General features: G+C 36.9%; 1 protein-coding gene across 1 annotated transcript in view; it reads right to left on the reverse strand.

Moving 5' to 3' along the window:
- Nucleotides 1-7,314: 7,314 nt before the first annotated feature.
- TRDN (triadin) overlaps nt 7,315-19,446 on the reverse strand; it is a 306,741-nt gene continuing 294,609 nt past the window's right edge. The window contains exons 34-35 of the mRNA XM_053914068.2: nt 12,978-13,016; nt 7,315-9,709 (exon numbers count right to left, since the gene is read on the reverse strand). Of these exons, the coding sequence (XP_053770043.1) occupies nt 9,570-9,709; nt 12,978-13,016 (179 nt within the window). The 3' untranslated portion in view covers nt 7,315-9,569. The remainder of the gene's footprint in view (nt 9,710-12,977; nt 13,017-19,446) is intronic.

Below are 19,446 nucleotides of genomic sequence, written 5' to 3' on the forward strand. Positions count from 1 at the left end.
GTTTGTGCAACATCAATGTACCCTGGAAGCCAAGGAGGGTGGACTGGAATGTGCATGCATGAGCAATGACGACTTTACTGTACCAGTTAGTGGGGGTGGTAAACACTATTGAGTGAGCATGTGTACTGACTGGGTTGCTGTTGCATTCAAAATGACTGAGCAAGTAGAGCAACAGATCTGCATCAAATCTTGCATTGAGTTTGAGCATTCCTGCACAGAAACTATTCAGATGATTCAGAAGGCCACAGCTACTGGCAACTGGTGATTGGCAGCTTCATCATGATAACACACCCGCTCATGTATCACATCTCATGCAGTTTTTTGGTGAAACATCAAATAACTCAGGTGACTCAGCCCCCACTTCGGCTCAGATTTGGGGCCCTGAAACTTCTGGATTTTCCCAAAACTAAAATCACCTTTGAAAGGGAAGAGATTTCAGACTGTCAATGAGATTCAGGAAAATACCATGGGGCACCTGATGGTGATCCAATAAGGGATTTTGCAGAGAGTTTTGAACAGTGGAAGAGACACTGGGAGAACTGTGTGAGGTCCCAAGGTGCCTACTTTGCAGAGGACTGAAATGCCTATGTTACAATGTTTCTTGTATCTTGTATCTTTTTCAATAAGGTCTTTATTTTTCACATTACATGGCTGGAATACTTTCTGGACAGACCTCATCATATATTTTATATATAGGAAGCTATGTGTTGTATACTTAATAAAATAAATTAGAGATAACTTTAGAATAAAAATGTGTTCTGCGACTTCAGGAAGAGTAGTCATGTAAAGAAGGACTTAGTTCAGTGTTAATCAGTAGATAGTTGAATCCAAAACAAACAGATAGTGATAAGACCTGGGAAGGCCCAGGGGGCGGGACCCCCAGGAGCTCTCTTATTGGCTAAGAACCACTACTCTATGTTTTTCCCCAGGAATGCCAGGCTCACGTTGCATCAGAATTCAGTGCGATGTTAACTGTTTTCTTCACTAAACACCCCAGAAGGACTTGTGTACTTAGGCTCATGGCCTTCTTCAGCCTGGAGATTCTGGCCTATCGTCATGTTTGTATTCTGATCCAATAGGCACTTCTGAATGGTTGGTCAAATCATTCCCCCCCCACCCCGGCACCTTCTGTCTAGTGTGCAACCATAAGAGTGTTTTATTACTGAATTTATTATCCCAAGTAAAAATTGCAGTGGATAAATTGAATAACTAGCACCACTTAGAAAGTTTTTCCCACAAAATTACATATCCAAACCAATTACTTTTAATTTGTATTATATATTAAATTATAATCAAAGCTATTATACACTTTAATTTAGCATTCTAATTTCTATATGCTCTTGCTAATAAGGCTATTCTCACTAAGTCAGGGGTATCCAACCTTTTGGCATCTCTGGGCCACACTGGAGGAAGAAGAGTTGTCTTGGGCCACACATTAAATACACAAACACTAATGAAAACTGATGAATAAAAAAAAAGGACTGTTCATAATTTTCATGATATCCACCACCACAGATAACCAAAAAATTCCTCGCATAATAACCCTAATTATGCATAGTCTTTTCGATAATCTTTTAAAATCATCAAGCAGGTCTCAAGTTTTTGATCACTAACATAGGAAATGTACATATCTAAATAACAAAACAGTATAGAACTTAGTAATAAAATGAATCAATGTTTTAAGTAAATTTATGATTTGGGGTTGGGCCATGTTCATAGCCATCCTGGGTCACATGCTGTCCATGGGCTGTGGGCTGGACACTCTTGCACTAAATAAATGTGCTTTTAATTGACAATAAATTTATCTCAGGGAACATATAGTTATTCCCAACTGACTTTATCCTTCATTATCTATTTTCCCCTATGAAACACATTTTAATACGTCTACTTTGATTTTTGCTTCTAGCCACACTCCCCAAAGATATAGCAAAAGATAGATTAGAAAACAAGATGACAAATAAAGGTGCATGACATATATATGTATACATGTACACACACATGTATATATGATCTTCATTTTCATTACGAAAAATAGGAAGGATGGAAGTAAAAGTAAAATAGCCACACTATCTTTCCCTATAGATTTGAAAGGAGAAAGGAATATTACTATCATGTAAAGTTTAACTCTATTTCTTTGATCCTAATCACACCAAAAATCTCTTATCATACCTAGTCAAATTAAAGCAGGGTGCAGCCAAGAGGAGGGCCCCAAGAAGGGATTTGTGATGGGGTCCAGGACTCAGGGTGTCCAGGAAATATTAGAAAAATGTATGTAGGATGTCCTCACCCCCACAAGCCTGAACCAGGGGGGATGGGACACATGGAACAGGGCCATTCAGAGCTGTTTGGGGTAGCAAGAGCTTTGCAGCTAACCCCTGGCACAGTCATTTAACATATCTATAACCTTTAACTGGTTTCATGGATGTGTTAAGTAGCTGTGGCCATGCTTTGAGCCAGGGGGATGGGACCAAATTCCACCCAAGTTGGGACTGGGAAGCAACTCCCCCTGGTTACAGGGCCTGCGTGAGAGCTTGGAGATGATTGGCTCCATGCCATGGGGCCACACCTGCCCGGACTTACTATGGCAGCCCAGTAAAGCTGGAAGAATATGGGGATGCTGGCAGGTGTAGCTGACTGTAGGAGGAGTCAGAAATGGGGCTGCAAAGGAAGATGGGCGCTGAGATTTAAACCTAGGCCCGGCAGCCATAGAGAGAGTACACCATGCGGCTCTGAAGTAAAGAGGGAAGACCATGTGGCTCTGAAGTAAATAGGGGGCCACACGGTTCTGGAGTTCATAGGAGAACCACGAGGTTCTGAGGGGAAAAGGAAGAGGACCACGTGGTTCTGAAATGGGGAAAAGGACCACACGGTTCTGAAGGAGAGTAGAGAGGACCACGAGGTTTTGGGGTGCTTCTTTTTGCCATGCGGCTTAGGCAGCAGGAGAGACTTTGCCGGGAAGAAAAGGGGAGAAAGGACTCTTGCTGGTGGGCCGTGAGAAGGTGCCCCATGGTTTTGGATTAACTGGAGATTGCAGCAGCCACACAGCTGATGGTGCCGGGAGCCTGAATCACGGACTTCTACTTCTTTTCCTGAGACACGGTACCCTGGACTGGGTACAGGGAGAGGGAAGGACTGTGCATCTGTGGGTATTCTAGAGGACTTTAGTATCTTATTGAAGACATTAAGTCATTACTCTTAAGTTTGTGTAACTTTTAAATAAACAATTCCTTTCCTTTTCACCAGTCTCTGGCATTGAGAGACGTCTTTCCTCTGGCGGCGGGCATTTCGAACCTAGCAGGTGGGCGTGGGGGGAAGGAACCTCCAGAGACAGAAAGGGGGAATCCTTTCTGTAATAATTTATCGTGAACCACCCCCTGCCACTTGCTCTGTAACAAAATCAGTATAAAAATATCAGTTTAAAAGGACATTTATATTGTAAACCTTGACAGAACCTTTCTTGATTTTGGAATGTGCGTTAGTGGGACTTGAAGTTTCATCACAAGTAGTAGGTCATTAGATTGCATAGCTGTCATGTTTATATTCTGCCTACTGCAAAACATTGCTTGATTGTTGTCTCCTATTTAAAAATTAAGAACAATCTATAATTTATAGCAAATAGAAAAACAAGGGGTTGTTGCTGTGAAGATTAAAATGGGGACCATATCATTTACATTATTTAAGAGGAGAGAACAGAAAATTTAACAGAAGAAACTGAAGGCATTTTAGAAAGAGTGAAGATCTTAAACAGTGCAGAGATGGCTTAGAGAACGAGTCCCCATCAAACACAGCAAATGTTCTTTAACCATCTTCATGTTATTGAGTCAATATTAGCATGGAAAGCAAAATTAGATAGGTCACCTGATTTTTATTTTCAAATCAGATAGATCACTTAACTATATGTTATACAGAATTACATTGCATTTTAGTTTTGCTTTAACAAGTTTGTAAGTTTGTAATCTTGGACAGGTCTTTAAATTGTTCTGAGCTTTAGTTATCCAATTTGTCAAATTAAGGATTATCTCTTCCAGTTCAAAATTCCTGTGATCACAATATTTTACATATATAGACTTTTTCTCAGCATTTAAAGCTATTTATAGCTTTTACTATTTTAAAAACAAATGTTATAAGTGGAAATATAAAATAGACAAATTTCTTAAACATTCAGTTTAAAAAATATAATAAAACCAATAATTTCTTAAAGAGAACCAAAGTGGCTTATTCCTGTAGTCTTCAAATTGATGTTTCTTATATGGACGAAGCTACCTCCCCATATGCTAGCAACTAGTACAGCTTACCCTTTTGATTAGTAATTTGATTACTACTGTACTCCTTTTCCACTTAAAGGAAGTATTTTACATTTTTTCCCTTGTGGCTTCTTCCACTATGGATTATTTAGAAGTGTGTTGTGTAATGTCCACACATTTGTACTTTTCCAAATATATTTTCTTACTGATTTCTTATTCAATTCTTGTGGCCAGTGAGTATGCTCTGTATTGTTTCAGTTTTGCTAAATTTGTTGAAACTTATTTTATTAACTGTTATGTAATCTATCTTCATCAATGTTTCCTGTGCACTTGGAAAAAAATGTGTATTCCACCAATTTTGAGTGTGTTATTTTTATACATCAGTTAAATCAAGATAGGTAGTATTGACTTTCTTTTTACTTTTTAAAAAGTGTAACTGGCATATAACATCATATTAAGTTCAGGTGTACAATATAATGATTTAATATTACATATATTGCAAAATGATGCAATATACATATATAAGTAGTTTTGTTATATATAACAATAAGCTGATAACAATAAGTTTTGTTAATATCCATCACCATGCATAGTTACAAAATTTCTTTCTTGTGGTAAGAAACATCTTTTATTGTTTTACTTAAAACAGTTTTTACTGATTGATTTGAGAGAATGAGAGAGAGAATCATCGATTTGTTGTTCCACTTATGTATCAGTGAATGAGAGAGAGAGGGGAGTGGAGAAGGAAAGAGAGAGACGAGAGAGACATGTTTCTTCCCTAAGCAAAGACATATGCTAAATGATTTGAGATGCTACAGTTGCTATTTATTTTACGCTACCTTCACTTACATTGCTGAAATGCTTTTAGACCTTCTAATGAATGTTCAGTTCTATGGTAGTGTTCTTGGGTACATGCGTTACTTGGTGTTCCATTTCAGCTTTCCATTCTGAGTACCGCTTCTCCACAGGCATCTTACAAGCTCTGAGTGTTCTGATACAGTGGTTTGAAGGGTATCTGTCATTGATTTACAGGAACTCCATGAAAGTGACAAGTCATAGACTTTTTAAAAATTGTTTTTGTTAGTGGCAATGTTCCCATTTTTGTGTGGGACTCATGCAGATCTCATTTTCATTTGCTGCATTGGCTTATACCACTTAGCAACACTAGGGCAGAGTGGGATCATTTAATAACAAAACAGGGAAGAAATTGAAAAGATCCTAACAATAACATAAACTTACAAGGTACTGTTTCTTACCAAAGATGAACTTTTGTCACTAGAACTTTTATTTTCATTTAGAGATGAAGAACTGAGGAACAGATGAGGTAAATGACCAGAGTTATTCCTAGAACTAACAGTCTGACCTTGGGTTTGAGGTCCCTTTGTCCACGGAGCTCACCACTATAGCACGCTTGCTCTGAAAACACATTTGGCCTTGCAACTCCGCTCAGAGGCGTGGAGTATACTCGTGACCTTGTATTAAGTTATTTAGGAGCAGTTTGGATGTGCTGGGGAAAAACGCAGTATAGCACTGATGATCCAACGCAAGCAGTTAGTTGTCATAGTTGTCGTTGAAAGGTCAACACGGAGTGTACACATAGGGACTGACAGTCTTGCAAGGGGCATGTGGCCGGGAGCCGAACGTGGCTGTGTAAGAAACCAAGCGTTTCTTCCTTTGCTTTTACCACTTTGCTAACATGTGCTTCTTCCTAGAATTTGTATGACTTTTAAGTAATAATATGCACTAATTCTCCTTATCATTTATTCTGAGCTTTTCTTTAGAGCCTGAATGTAGTTTTGTAAGTACTTATTTTCCTCACTTATTTCATTAACCCATGTCTTTGGATGGGTTGTGATTAATTTAGAGAGTTGTCTTTTTTATTGTTTTCTGTTTATCTGGGCAAGTATTTTGGGTCTTTTGGTGACTTATGACATTTTTAAAGTTTAAGGAATATGAAAAATAAAGCTATTTAATTTTATACACAAAGAAAAGCATCTACAGCATGTTTTATGGACCTACAGGGTTAATGAGGGAAAAGGTACAGGGTAGCAGAGTCTCAGCCTGAAAGGGGAACAGCAGTGTCGTCAGTAGGTCAGTTCCTGGAAAGCTGTGCTGAGTTTCCATGTGTTCACGCGTCTGCAAATTACAGAGGGAAGCGCGTGATGGAGGAAACAGCAGGCGGAGGTGCACAGGGTGGGAGACATGCAACAAATTAGAAAGCAAGACTGGAGTTCTCGACCTAGTTTTGTTGCAGACTAGATTTGACCCTGGGCTCACTGAGATTCATCGTTTTATCTCCAAAGGAGGTGAATATGGTTTACTCTTAAGGACCTTCTTAGCTCACATGTAGAAAACTATCAAGTATTTCTGCGTGGGGTTTCATTTCTGACACTGATTATAATTCAAAAATAGATTTTGAGATGCCAGAAAATTTAGCCAAGGTTTGAAATAACACACTGAGGTTGCAGTTTTAAGGGCCTTTGGGAGCTAACAGATCAAGGTTCTAGGCTTGGTTTTGATACAGTTGGTTGGCAAATGTATGCATTTCTCTAGGAATTAGGTTCATTTTCTTTATGTGCCGGTTGGGCTAGAGGTCTTTGAATTTTCTATCAGCAGTAATATTCATTATTCTCTTTGGGTTTTTTCCTAGGAAAATAACTCAAGGAAATGATCTAAGTCCTTAAATATATAATCTTAGTTTCCAAAATATTTCTGTGAGAAGTTTTGACAGGGATATATCAGAATGAATCAGTATACAGGTGCTTTTCAAGGGCATTATTCCAAAAAAAAACCTATGTCATTTGAATGATTTCATAAATAAAAAACCTTAGGTAGTTATTTTTTTTATGGACCTTCATCTTCTAAGAGGAGTAGAAGAGGGGGGAGAGTAGAGAGTTTGTCTGTGTAGCTCATATCGTTTGGACAAAATGGAAAACCAATACAAGTATTAAATGCTTACGTATTCGTGACCAATATGACAGGAATTAGGAGAGAGCTATTGAAGGCAAAGGGTTTTGACCATTTACCTTTTCCTTTTAAAATACAAAGCACAAACATAAAAGGACCAGAAATACTTTATTTGGTGGAACCATACAAACAAAAGAGTTTCATTCGTATTTTTCATATATTATCATCATTGTGACTTTAAGCAGATAAGCTTTAACAACTATTATTCACAACTAATTAATTATTATTACTAATTAATCCTGATTGGTTAGTCTAAATTCTAATTACAATAAGTTATCATATTTTAATTTTTATCAAGTAATTTTTATAATGAGAGTGAAAGAAACAATACTATATAGAAAAGCACTCAGAGAGAAAACATCCAAAAGTATTATTTTAGGAATTAATTTTGATCTCATATTTATATTACAATATGTTGTTAGTGTCCACAGTACATCTGTGTATCGGTTGGTTGTTGTGAAATTCCTATTTTACACTTTGGGAAGCAAGCATAGAATGTTTAGTAAATTTTCCAAGGCCACACGTGTCAGAATAATACTGGTAAGAGAATTTATCTCCGATATTTCTCTGGTAGAGTCCAGTGCCTAACACGGTGCATTAGAAAGAGTAAGTGCTCAGTAAATAGTCATTGAAAGAAAGACTGAATGACTAAGTCATTGTGTTCTACAAAATCTAAAAAAACTGTTGTATTTTCTCTCTATTACCTTTACTCACTAAACTGGACAAGCTGGAGGAGCAGGTGAGCAATAAACTCTATCCACTGTCCTACCACAAGTTTCCATTGCTAGGTGAAGGGGCACTGCAAGGTGGTATCACCCTGTCAGTCCTGATAGTACACATGGCCAGGCCCCTTGTAAGGAGTGTCATTAGTCTTGGTTCATTGTAATGTTGGCTTTTGTGCTGTGAGTTAGGTCCATCAGCATGTGGCCGAGACCTATTACTTTCACAAAAGTCACTGAAAATCCATCATTAATAACAGACATGTTACTGATGCCCTCGTCAATGATATTTTAGTAAACCAGTGATGTAAATATTGGAATTAAAGGACTGAGTTGCAATCCTTGAAAATAAATCACCTTGTCTCGTATTGGTTCTGGCAACCTTGTCAGAAAGTATTATGCCAGGAAAAAATAACTCAATTTATTTCCTGAGTTAATTTGACATAAGTTGAGTTGCAACTGTAAACATGAAAAGATCACAGTGCAATGACTGTTAGAGCTGATAGGAAAACATGATAAAGAACACAAGTGTTTATATTATCGGGAGACAAAAGATGGCAAAACCACAATTGTCATTCCCAATGATGCGTGGTCAAGTAAGTTAAAGACTGTTACTCATTTCATTGGCATTAATAACCAATTACTAAAAAATCAAGTAAGACATATCATGATGTGCTTATGTTTAAAATTTAGTCCTTCAAGTTGGATGACATTCATGTTTTTTCTTTTTGAGAAAGAAAATATATTGAATTCCATTGAAGGATCGTATTGAAGTGAAATGAAAATACTCCTGCATCTGTCACCCAAATTTAGGGACTGATCTACAATTTCACCCAAGAGATATTTTCATTAGGACATAGTCTGGAAAAATCTGAAAATTCTACATCTCATTTGCCTATATTTTATACAAATGATTCACCAGACCTGCCTAATTAGGTAGTGTGTTTCACTAGAGTGAATGTATTAATTACAATTCAAGGCAAATCTTAGAGATAAGATTCATCAAACATTCTATTCCATCTTGTCACGTCTGAAGTTCAGAGATATTTTTGAGCTCTGAAAGAGCATCGCTAGGAAACTACAACACTCTTTGGTACAACTGTAACTCAGTCTTAGACCATATTCACAACTAAAATAGAAATAGACACAGATAAAATTGAGCTATTAAGCATCAACTTATTGGTAAATTGAACTTAGATACCTACATGATATAAAATAGTAGCTTTCATATAAGTTCCTGTACTCTTTAAACTTAAGGCATAGTCTGTGTTTTCATTTAAAAATACCTATCTACCTGAAATCAGGAATTTGATTTTGTAATTGTGTCAATTACATTTAAAAGACCATTATTAAGTAAACTTCAAAGTAATTTGTGAACAGCCCTATAGCAAGTGGAAATAGAAAAAATATAAATACCCACACCAGCAGCAAACACAAATAGCAGATTCTTGAGCTCCAGACCCTTCAATATGTCTGCTTATTATTCAATCCTTTTGCCCACTTTTTTTTCTATCCTGGGCAGAACAGTAAAATGTTTTCAAAGACATTCTCCCACTTTTTAAATTTCAGTTGCCCGTCCCACTGTGGACAAACGGAAGTTCTCAGTCTTAAAGCCCTTATAATGGTCGTGCAGGTGTGCCTATTGTCCTTGCTGCTTCTGTCCTGGAGAACTTGGTGGGCCAGAGCTCTCTCCTGGGCGCTGTGCAGGAGTGAACGGAAACTGAAATCCATAGCCATTGTAGCCATTCAAGTAGACACATTGGAAGAAACTGATGGGGCCTAAGGAAGAGAGCACAGCAAAGGTGAAGCGCAGCAAGGCAGTATAGTACAATCCATGCAGACAGGGGTTCTGTAGCCAGATGGCCTTGTCAATGACTAGCAAGTTACTGAACCTCTTTGTGTCTTGGATAACTCATGTGTAAAACTGAGACATCAACAAGACCTCAAAGAAATATGGAAATTAATAAGTACATATACATGCAGCACTTGACATACTTCCTGGCAGATAATAAGCCCTTACTAAATGCTAATAAAAATGGTCTAGCATCAAAAATCACAGTGCTTACTTTACAGAAATCTATTGATGTTATACAGCATTCAGAAAAACTCTCATAGTCACAGGTTTCAAAACACAAGTTTTTCAACATGGAAAGTAACCAAAGATTTTTTAGTGTTTTTATAATACCATGCAGAGTCTTGTCGTTCCTAAAATTTTGAGATTTTCCACTCTCCCTTACTCTGGAGGCAATTGCTCTCCTGAGAAGTAGTTACTCATTAAAGCAATGCCTGCAGGTAGCAGCTCTGGCAGAAGGGAAGAGAGCAGCACAGGAAAGGCATGAAAGCCCAGGGAGACAGTGCACACAGTGGGTGCAAGCGTGAGCTCTGGGCCCAGGAAGCTGGTGCTCCCAGGTAGCAGATCTTTTCAGAGATGGCGAGTTTAGCCTCTCTTCACAATCATGGGCACCTCCTGTCTCTTCACCATCTTCCTCCTGTTCATTGGCATTCTGCCAACCAACCACAGACCTCTTACAGGTAGGTAGGAAAGAGATGATAATGGAAACTAGTAGTGTGGGGAATACGAGGAAGCTGGCCAAATAAAAGAAATATAGACTAAAGAAATGCGTGGGTAGAAAGAAGCTGAGGGAAGCAGCAAGAAATCGTTCTGATTTTATCACTCTGGATGACAGCTGACTTTAATCATTTAATCCCTGGGTTTTCAATGATGAAAACACAATAGTTTGGAGAAATCTTGAAAGGAAAAAAAAAATTATTCTTTTCACTTCATCTCATGCAGAAGCATTTCCCATTTTGTTCTAGCACCAAACAGATGCAGTAGCACACCTCGCTCCCACCACCAAGGTTGTGGCAGCTTGGGGGGTAGACAGGCTACCTAGAGGGAGGGCAATAAAGCTAGGCCTGAATTAAGGAGAAATGGGAGCACCCTTCCTAAAGGTAGAAAAGTTCATTAAAGACAGGCTACCTTCCAGCTGAACCTCGTCAGAGATAGGTTCTGCTCTGACACATTTGTTTAGTTGACGTTGAATAGGCCACTAATAAAAATATCACTGTATCTGCAAATTTTAGAACTTATGTAAAAGGCACATGGATATCAGGCTATGGGATGACTACAAAGTAAGATGAAAGGAGAAAATATTATTTTACTGTATGTAAGTCAGCTTTTTACTAGAAACCTTGAATTGTTTATTTATTTTTTTAATTAAACTTTTTATTTTGAGATCATTGAAGAGTCAGATACAATTACAAGGAATAATGCAGAGGTATCCCTTGTGTCCTTCAGCCAGTTTTCCCCAATGGAAACATCTTTGCAAAATTATAATGCAATATCCCAACCAAAAAATTGACATAGATATAATCTATCTTACTAAATTATGTCCTAATCCTTACAAGAGGGGAACCCCAAGAAACAGAATTTATTTATTAAAACATTGTATATTTATTCTTACATATTTAAACTTCTGTCACTTCAAAGCACTCCCCATCTGATGTACTACATTTATTCAGATGTTTCCTCCACTGCTCAAAACAGTTTTTGAACTCATCAATTTTGATGCCTTTTAGTGCTTCTGCTGTTTTATATTTTTTTTCCCCTCTTCCACATTGGCAAAACATTTCCCTTTGAGATCTTTTTCATCCAGGGAAACAAACAAAAATGTTGCCCGGGCAAGACCTGGTGAATAGGGAGGGTAGGCAAGGGAGTTATGCCTTTTTGGGTTGAAAACTGCTGAACCCTCAGTGCGGTGTGGGCAGGTGCCCTCAAAAACCACCCATCATGAAATGATCAAATGTGTTGAAAGAGTCTTCAAAACAATTCACTGAAGTAGAATGCAGCCTCTCACAACAACACCAGTTGGTGCGCTGATATGGATGGGTTCCTAGAACACTCACCTAGTGGGGAAAGCCTGTACCACAAGGGGCCTGCCCTCCAGAAGATAATTCTGGTTTTTTGGGTACACCTCATATTTATGAAATAAATTGTGTTTATGTGATATAGTGACAAATTGTTACCAGTAGGTAAACAATTGGGAAAGTGTTGCTATATAAATCAGAAACATGCCCAAATTGACTTTATGTATTTTGCAACAATATCTAAAAGTGTTAAGATTGATTGTTTCCCTGTATTTCTCACAACCTGGTAATTTGAATGGTTATAATAAGTATTTCTAATATCTAAACAGAGCTTGGGACACAGTAGGCACTTAATAATTCAATGAATCACATACTATGTAGAGTAAAAGGCATTTGCTAATGTAGAGGACATTTTTGTAATTTCCTGCAGAAATACATTCAAGAAGCATTGTAGAACCCAGAGAACATTGACATCATTTCCTAAGATAAGTGTCTATTCTTTACTTTAAAACATTATGTGAAACAAACTCCAATTATACCTATTTTTAAAATTGCTTCTTTTATTCTGTCTGTCCAACAATTTTAATGCATATGTGAATCAAAAAATTGGTATTCAGATGACATTGCCTTACCATCTGAAGAAAAAATGTCTAATTTGGAAGTAGTGGAATTATGAGAATCTTAGATATTGAATTTTGTAATTGCATGTGAATATTGATTGCATTCCAAGATCAATGATCCCCAAAATTGAATGTTAAGAGCCTACCATATATCTAGAAAAATCAAAAAGAACTTTCAATCAATGACCTAGACCTACATTTTTTTTTCTTTTTGATGTAAAAAAGTTCAGCATATCACGTCGACTGTCTTGTATAAAGCAGACCGTAACACACATTAAGCACAGATTCAGCTGAAGTGCTGTGTGGAATGGCTCGCAATAAATGCCACATGAGTCCTCACTTTGTAATTCCTCCAAATGTGCACCTCTTGCCTGACACGCAAAGTGATGACCTTCTCTTTGAAATATAAATGACCCACTTTTATTCTTCATGCTATTCTTCAGGTGTGTGCTAAAAATCTTTTTATTCTAATACTGATTCAGAGAGTTTTCAGTTTCAATTTGTATTTACCATCTTTAATATAGATTCATTGAACAGTTTTAATCTAATTGTAAACTTACTTTTTTGCTTCTTTGCAGAAGACACATCTTCAGCTTCTTCTAGTGGGATAAAAAATAGGGAAGTCGGTGACTTTTACATTTACAGCTATTATATAACAAATATGTAGGGGACTGAAAATATCTAAACAGCACGAAAAGGAACAGGAACTACTTGCCCTTCTTATAATATACTTTAGATTCTTACTCAGATTATGTTCAACCTTGTACTATAGACTTTGATGGATAAGAAGAGCCAGTGATAGAAGAGGAGCCAATGAAAGAAGAGAGTGTAATGTGCTACAGGCAATTGTTCAAATAGGAAACTGTTACTGATATGTTGGACGTTGGTGGGTGAGGGCTGTAGACCCCTTTTTTTTCCCTTAAAACAGAGCTTTAATCAGAACTGTAATATGGTAAATGTAGAATCTGGTTATAAAAGGACAACTTTAGTCAAAATAATTCTAAGTTTGGGAAGCCATGGGTTTTCAGTGATCACCCTCGCCATGAAAAATAAACAGCAGGCTAGAATCCTGAATCCTTTCCTTTTCTTATCTGAAGCAAGGGCTCTGTTGGCTGTTGTGATATGTAACATGTGTTTATCTAGTGATGGATAATGTGAAGCTGTTCATTTGAACTCTTTTGTCTAGGTTAGAGGTTCTTGGATGGTCTCCTTGGGCTTTGCGGGTGGGGTTCCTGTAAAATCCTGAAATGTTCGGATGTGAGTGTGTGTGTGTGTGTAGGTGTGTGTGTGTGTGTTTCATCTAAGGTTAGGTTTTAAATTTTATCAAATTCTAAGTGACTTTAAGAACCGTTCTTCTCAAGATGTGATCCGTGTACCAGTCGTTTCCCCATTATTTGGGAATTGATAGAAATGTAGTTCTCAGGTACCAACCCAGGATTACTTCATTTTAACAAGACTATGAGGTCATTCATGTATAAAATAGTTTGAAAAGCAATGGTTTAGGAGTCAAAAACATATTAAGACTTGTTGTTCTTAATAATTAATTTGCTTAAAATATCTAAAAAGTCAGTACTCAAAAATTTATCTTAAGACAAGTATAAATTATTTTTCAAAAGACTCAGGTACCCAATTCCTGTGTCTTTTCTCAAAGGACTATTTTCTACACTGTTAATTAATTCTGGGCACTGCCACAGAATTTATATTTTCATGGTAAGAACAACTTTTAGGCAAGCTCTTACTGTCTACAAGCTGAGAAGTAGAATAGAAAATATCTGTTATATAACAAGCCAAACTAGGAAGTCAGGAAAACCTTGAGGGGAGAACAATGCATCAGATTAGTTGAAACCTTTGCAATAAAGATGAAGAAATTTAGTCCCAGAAAGACTCACTCTAGATCATGCATCTGGTTGTACAAGAATTTTCTGAGATTTGAGGCTTTCTTCCCTTCCCTTCCCTTCCCTTTCCTTCCTTCCTTCCTTCCTTCCTTCCTTCCTTCCTTCCTTCCTTCCTTCCTTCCTTCCTTCCTTCCTTCCTTCCTTCCTTCCCTTTTCTTAATTCTATTGCTGCTAATATAGTCAAGTCCTCTTAATTTTTCTTAATAAAAATATGTCAGACTCATATTTGAACACTTATGTGCTTCTCCTGCTGTCAAATAACACCCTCCTAATCCTTGGTGATATGATTATTTTGAAATATTGTTCTCGCAAGCAGGTTGGTCAATCAATGCTTCTAATAATTACTTGTAAATAAATCAGTGTCCAACTAGTAATTCAATATGTGAAGACACACACACACAAACAATGGAAAAAGCTGTTTGTTTTAAAAATGTCCACCATATAGACATTGCTTAGGAAAAAGTAAGTGCCAGGTCAAGAATACTTAATTAAAACAGGCAGTCAAAATATTATGGTCTTGAGGAAAAAAATCATAAGTGAACTTAAGATAATAAGCTCATCTTTAGTGTTCTGTGAAGCTGGAACATCTTCAAAATCTTCTAGAGATTAACAAAACAACAGTCTATTTTTCAGATGTCCCAAGAGAAAGTATAGTATTTAATGGGTTTTAAGAGTCATGGGATCTCTTAACATAAAATCAGCATCTAGTGTCTCCACAGACAAGAGCCTCCAGAGACTAAGGCAACATCTCTGCTTTAGAGCAGGGGGAGGAATGAATGCCCTGCCAGGACTACGGTCTGCAGGCTGGCAGTGGGTGGCTAAAACAAGGAGGGCCTGCAGTGACCCTCCCAAAAGTCCCCCTCTTCCTCCAACTCTTAAGTCCCCCTTTCAAACCACTGTCACTTTTGGAATTTTGAGAATTTGAGGTAAATGGATTCTCATACACAACGTAGAGCACGAGGGAATATCCACCCACATATTTCATTAACAGACCAATCTTTGACAATTGCAAAGACAAATAAAAGACATTAAAAGATGAACTAAAGTTTAAATATAGAAACAATGACCCTTAAGATGCACTATCTTGGTTTTTTGTGAATTCTACTTAAGTACATAGTAGAATAATGTAAGAGAAATTTTAAGTCAGAGGTAATTCCAACACAATATAATTAAATGATCTTTAAATCTTCACATCAACTTTTTGGCATTCTGGAAAAGAGTCAGTTTTATATTATTTATTCATATTTTGCATACCAGCTGTCCACAAATAAACAGAAAAGAGGTATAATAGGACAGTATGAAAATTTTCTTAAATAAGAAAGGTGATCTTTAAGAAGAGATGTTATTGTGTGAAAGAAAAACTGGGAAATAGAAACAAAATTACTATCTTTTTTTTCCCACAGTGAATTATTAAAGTTTTAACCTGATTAGTTTTCTGAAAGATTGAAATATAGACTTAACTCAGTTAAACACTGGATTAAAGGACCATGGTCTTAAACTGTCCAATAAACAGCTATAAATAAAGGTACAGTATAAATGGTGACATGGTATTTTGAAGTAACTAGTAACTATATATATATAAAGAATCATGTGAGAGTTGTAGATAAATCAATTAAAATATTTTAATTGTGTAATAAGAATCTGGTAATGTCTATGGAAGATGTTTACAAAATTAAAATGATACCATCCTTTGTACACAAAAATATTGATTTTATTTTTGTAGATTATGGCACACTTAAAACAAAGACACCTGTTCTCTGGATCTGTCTGTTACCCCTGGAGAAATAAATATGGGTAGAATAAAAGCCTTAGCTTCTTTTTTCCTCCAAGTTCTAGTTTGACAGTCGAACTGAAAATTAACTGAAAGTTTTCCAGTAGTTTATGCATTTCAGGAGTAGTTACTTTTCAGCTATTATAAGTACAATGAGCTCTCTTTCTGGGCCATGTAGTCTTTTAGGTATTTTACATGTTATCACTCAAGCCTCACAAAAGACCTATTAAACAAGCAGAATAATTTCCATTTTACAAGAGAACCTTGAAGTTGAAGAAATTTAAAAAGAATTTCCCTTCAAACAACACATTTTAAAGAGTGTTAGAAGAAGATAGAAAGCTAATTTTCCTCAACTTCTAGACCCTTGTGATTTTAACTAAACTAGTCTATCTCTACATGCAAGAAAGCACTTTGCTACGTGCCCTGAAAGAACCAAAAAGAAGCCCATGCTACCAGGAAGTCACTGGCAGTCAAGTGGAGAAGGTGGACATGCACTCACACAGATAGAAGATACCACGGACATCAAGGTGGTATGTAACAACTGTCAAAATAAATCTGAGATGGTTTCCAGCGTGGAATGGTCATTCCCTCCTGTGGAGATCAAAGAAGGTTGGTCGGTTTGTTTTGGAATCTATACCATTGGCAATGGACTTTGATGGTTCATTTACTCAGAGGTGGGAAGAATATTCCAGCCAAAGACAATGACAGGACCAAAGATTTGGATGAGACATACTAGGATCATGGAAATCATTTGGGTTGAAAACTGTGATAGGTATAAAAAATGATTATAGAAAAATATTTAGAATGTAGTTTAAGCCCGAATCATAGAGTCTCTAGGCTCCCGGGTTAAGAAATGTAGAATTTATTCTAAATTTGCCATGAATAAATATTGAACATTTATTATATAAATCACCTAATCAATTTGAAATATTAGAAAACTCTATCTCTCTGTAGAAAAGGAAGAATGAGAGAAATCATTGGGAAGGCAGGTTAGGCTTCAGAATAATTTGAGGTTTTATCCACGGAGAGGTAGCCAGCAAGTGTGGATGACCCTGCCAAGGAAGAGTGCAGAAGAGTAGGAAAGAGAGCTGAGAATGCAAGGTCTCAGTCTCTGGAGGGGCGGGGCAGGGGGAGGGGAAGTGCAGCAGAATCCCAATACTAAAAACAAAATAAAACAAGAAGTTCAATATTATGAGAGCCAAGAGAGGAAAACATTTCAAAAATTGTGGTAGACCAACAATGTTGAGTACATCCGAGTGGCCGAGAATGGAGGAGAATTGAGAAAAGGTAATGAAGCTTTGCATTTTGGAGGTCTTTGTTGAGTTTGAAGCACATACCTTATTTGAGGAAAATGCCAGGGCATTATATTCAAGTTGCCTATAGTTAAAGCCCAAAAGGGTGGTGAAGAATCTGTGGGTACCTTTTTTCAGAACTGTGATTATAAGTGAAAGCAGAGCAAAAGCAGAATAGATTCAGTAAGCAAAAGGGTGAGCATTTTCCATGAGAAAATAGGCAAAAGGAGGAGGATTTCTTTGAGTAAGACCTGGAGATATGTGATTGAGGATCAAGGATTAAGGGAGGTAAGAAGGGATGGAGTCAAAGAGGACATGGTTTTCTAAGAAGTGATAGTGTTAGAAAATCATGGGAGGATAGTGTTAGGTGAAATAAGGATAAAGATGAAAAGAAATTGTAATTTGAAGAGAAGGAGCATTTTAAAGAATCCACATTGATGGCATACTGTTAATTTTATTTTTCTCATATTTAAGATAAAATGTTCTGTGTAGCACCTAGTCTGCTCTGCATATTCTTAGCAAACATGATAAATAAATAAAAACTTCCTAAATAATGCATGTGTGTGTACCAGAAGTTACTGTACACTTATGTCCATTAGCGGCCAATTCTGATTTATGCAGAATTTCAAGAAATACTCACAGGTAAACATCTGGAGTTCTTATGTACAGAAACAAAGGTAACAATATGCATTTTTGTATTCTTTCTTATTCCTCTTTCTTTATCTAATTCTCTGCATCACTTTGTCTTCGTGGAAATACAACTCCAAATTATTTTCTCAACTGATTGCTGGATTACGTGTAAATACTATGATGAGATATTACACTCTAAGAGTTTATTTGCTTTTATTTTTCAAGAAGTCCTGGAGATCCACAGTAGTTCAAAGCCCCAGTTGACAGCCACTTTTAGTTCTCAGGTATGAAAGTCTTCTATACATGCTAGTATTCAAATTAATCCTGAGTTTTAAAGAAAATTAACTGGTATACTGAGCATTAGTCACAGAATTCTTGAAATTGACCCCTGGGAACAACTGAGACAGTTTACATTTGGAACTTTGTGCACAATGAAGCTGATGCTAGTCAACAAACACGCGCCTGTCCTATTGCTCTGAGGACGAGACACAGCTGTCTTAAGGGCAGTGTCAGAGCAACTTAACATCACCAGGAAATGAATGAGGACACATCGTGGGCTTCCAACGACTAAGAATGAGCAGGACAAACATTCCACCTAATGCACCTTCTGCACAGACTTTCTCTAGGCTCTAGCAAAAGGACTGATCAGGAGGGGTTTTATTCAACAGATTTCAGTCAAAATAACTGCTTCATTTTATTCTCTTCTGTAACAAAATGTCCATGATTTATTCACTCTTGATTCAAAAAGTGGGAGTGTTTTAAGTCTACCATAAAATAAATGAGATGTTCTTTCTTATTATGATTTTATTTCATGATTTTGTTTTGACACAAAAGCTTAATAAGAAAAAAATGTTCTTAACTAGGGAAGTAACCCAGTATTATGCCATGATCATCATCATCACCATCATTATCATTATTTTCATAGATGCCAATTAATAATCATGAATTATGCACCAATCATTATTTATCCACATTTTATTTTATCTTACTTAATCTACCCCAAATTTCTTTTTTAAAGATTTTATTTATATATTTATTTTGGAGAGAAGGGGAAGGAGGGAGAAAGAGAAGGAGAGAACATGTGGGAGAGAAACATAAATCAGTTGCCTCTTGAACAGCCCCAATTGGGGACCTGGCTCACAACCTAGGCATGTACTCTGACTGGAAATCGAACCAGTGACATTTCAGTCTGCAGGCCAGGGCTCCATCCACTGAGCAATACAGCCAGGTCTGTCCTAAATTTCTTCTTCTTATTACCCACATTTTAAAAATAAGGCTACTAAGCACAGAAATGTCTAGTAAAATCCCAAGTGTATACAGCTTTTAAGTCATGGTTATAACCCAGTCCGTCTGAAGGCAGTGTCCCTATCTGACACTACCCTGTAGTGTCTTTTGTGTGTCTACCATTAATTTGGTGCCAATTTGTTTTTAATAAAAACTA

Source organism: Desmodus rotundus, chromosome 11 (genome assembly GCF_022682495.2).
Source record: "Desmodus rotundus isolate HL8 chromosome 11, HLdesRot8A.1, whole genome shotgun sequence".
Classification (NCBI taxonomy): domain Eukaryota; kingdom Metazoa; phylum Chordata; class Mammalia; order Chiroptera; family Phyllostomidae; genus Desmodus; species Desmodus rotundus.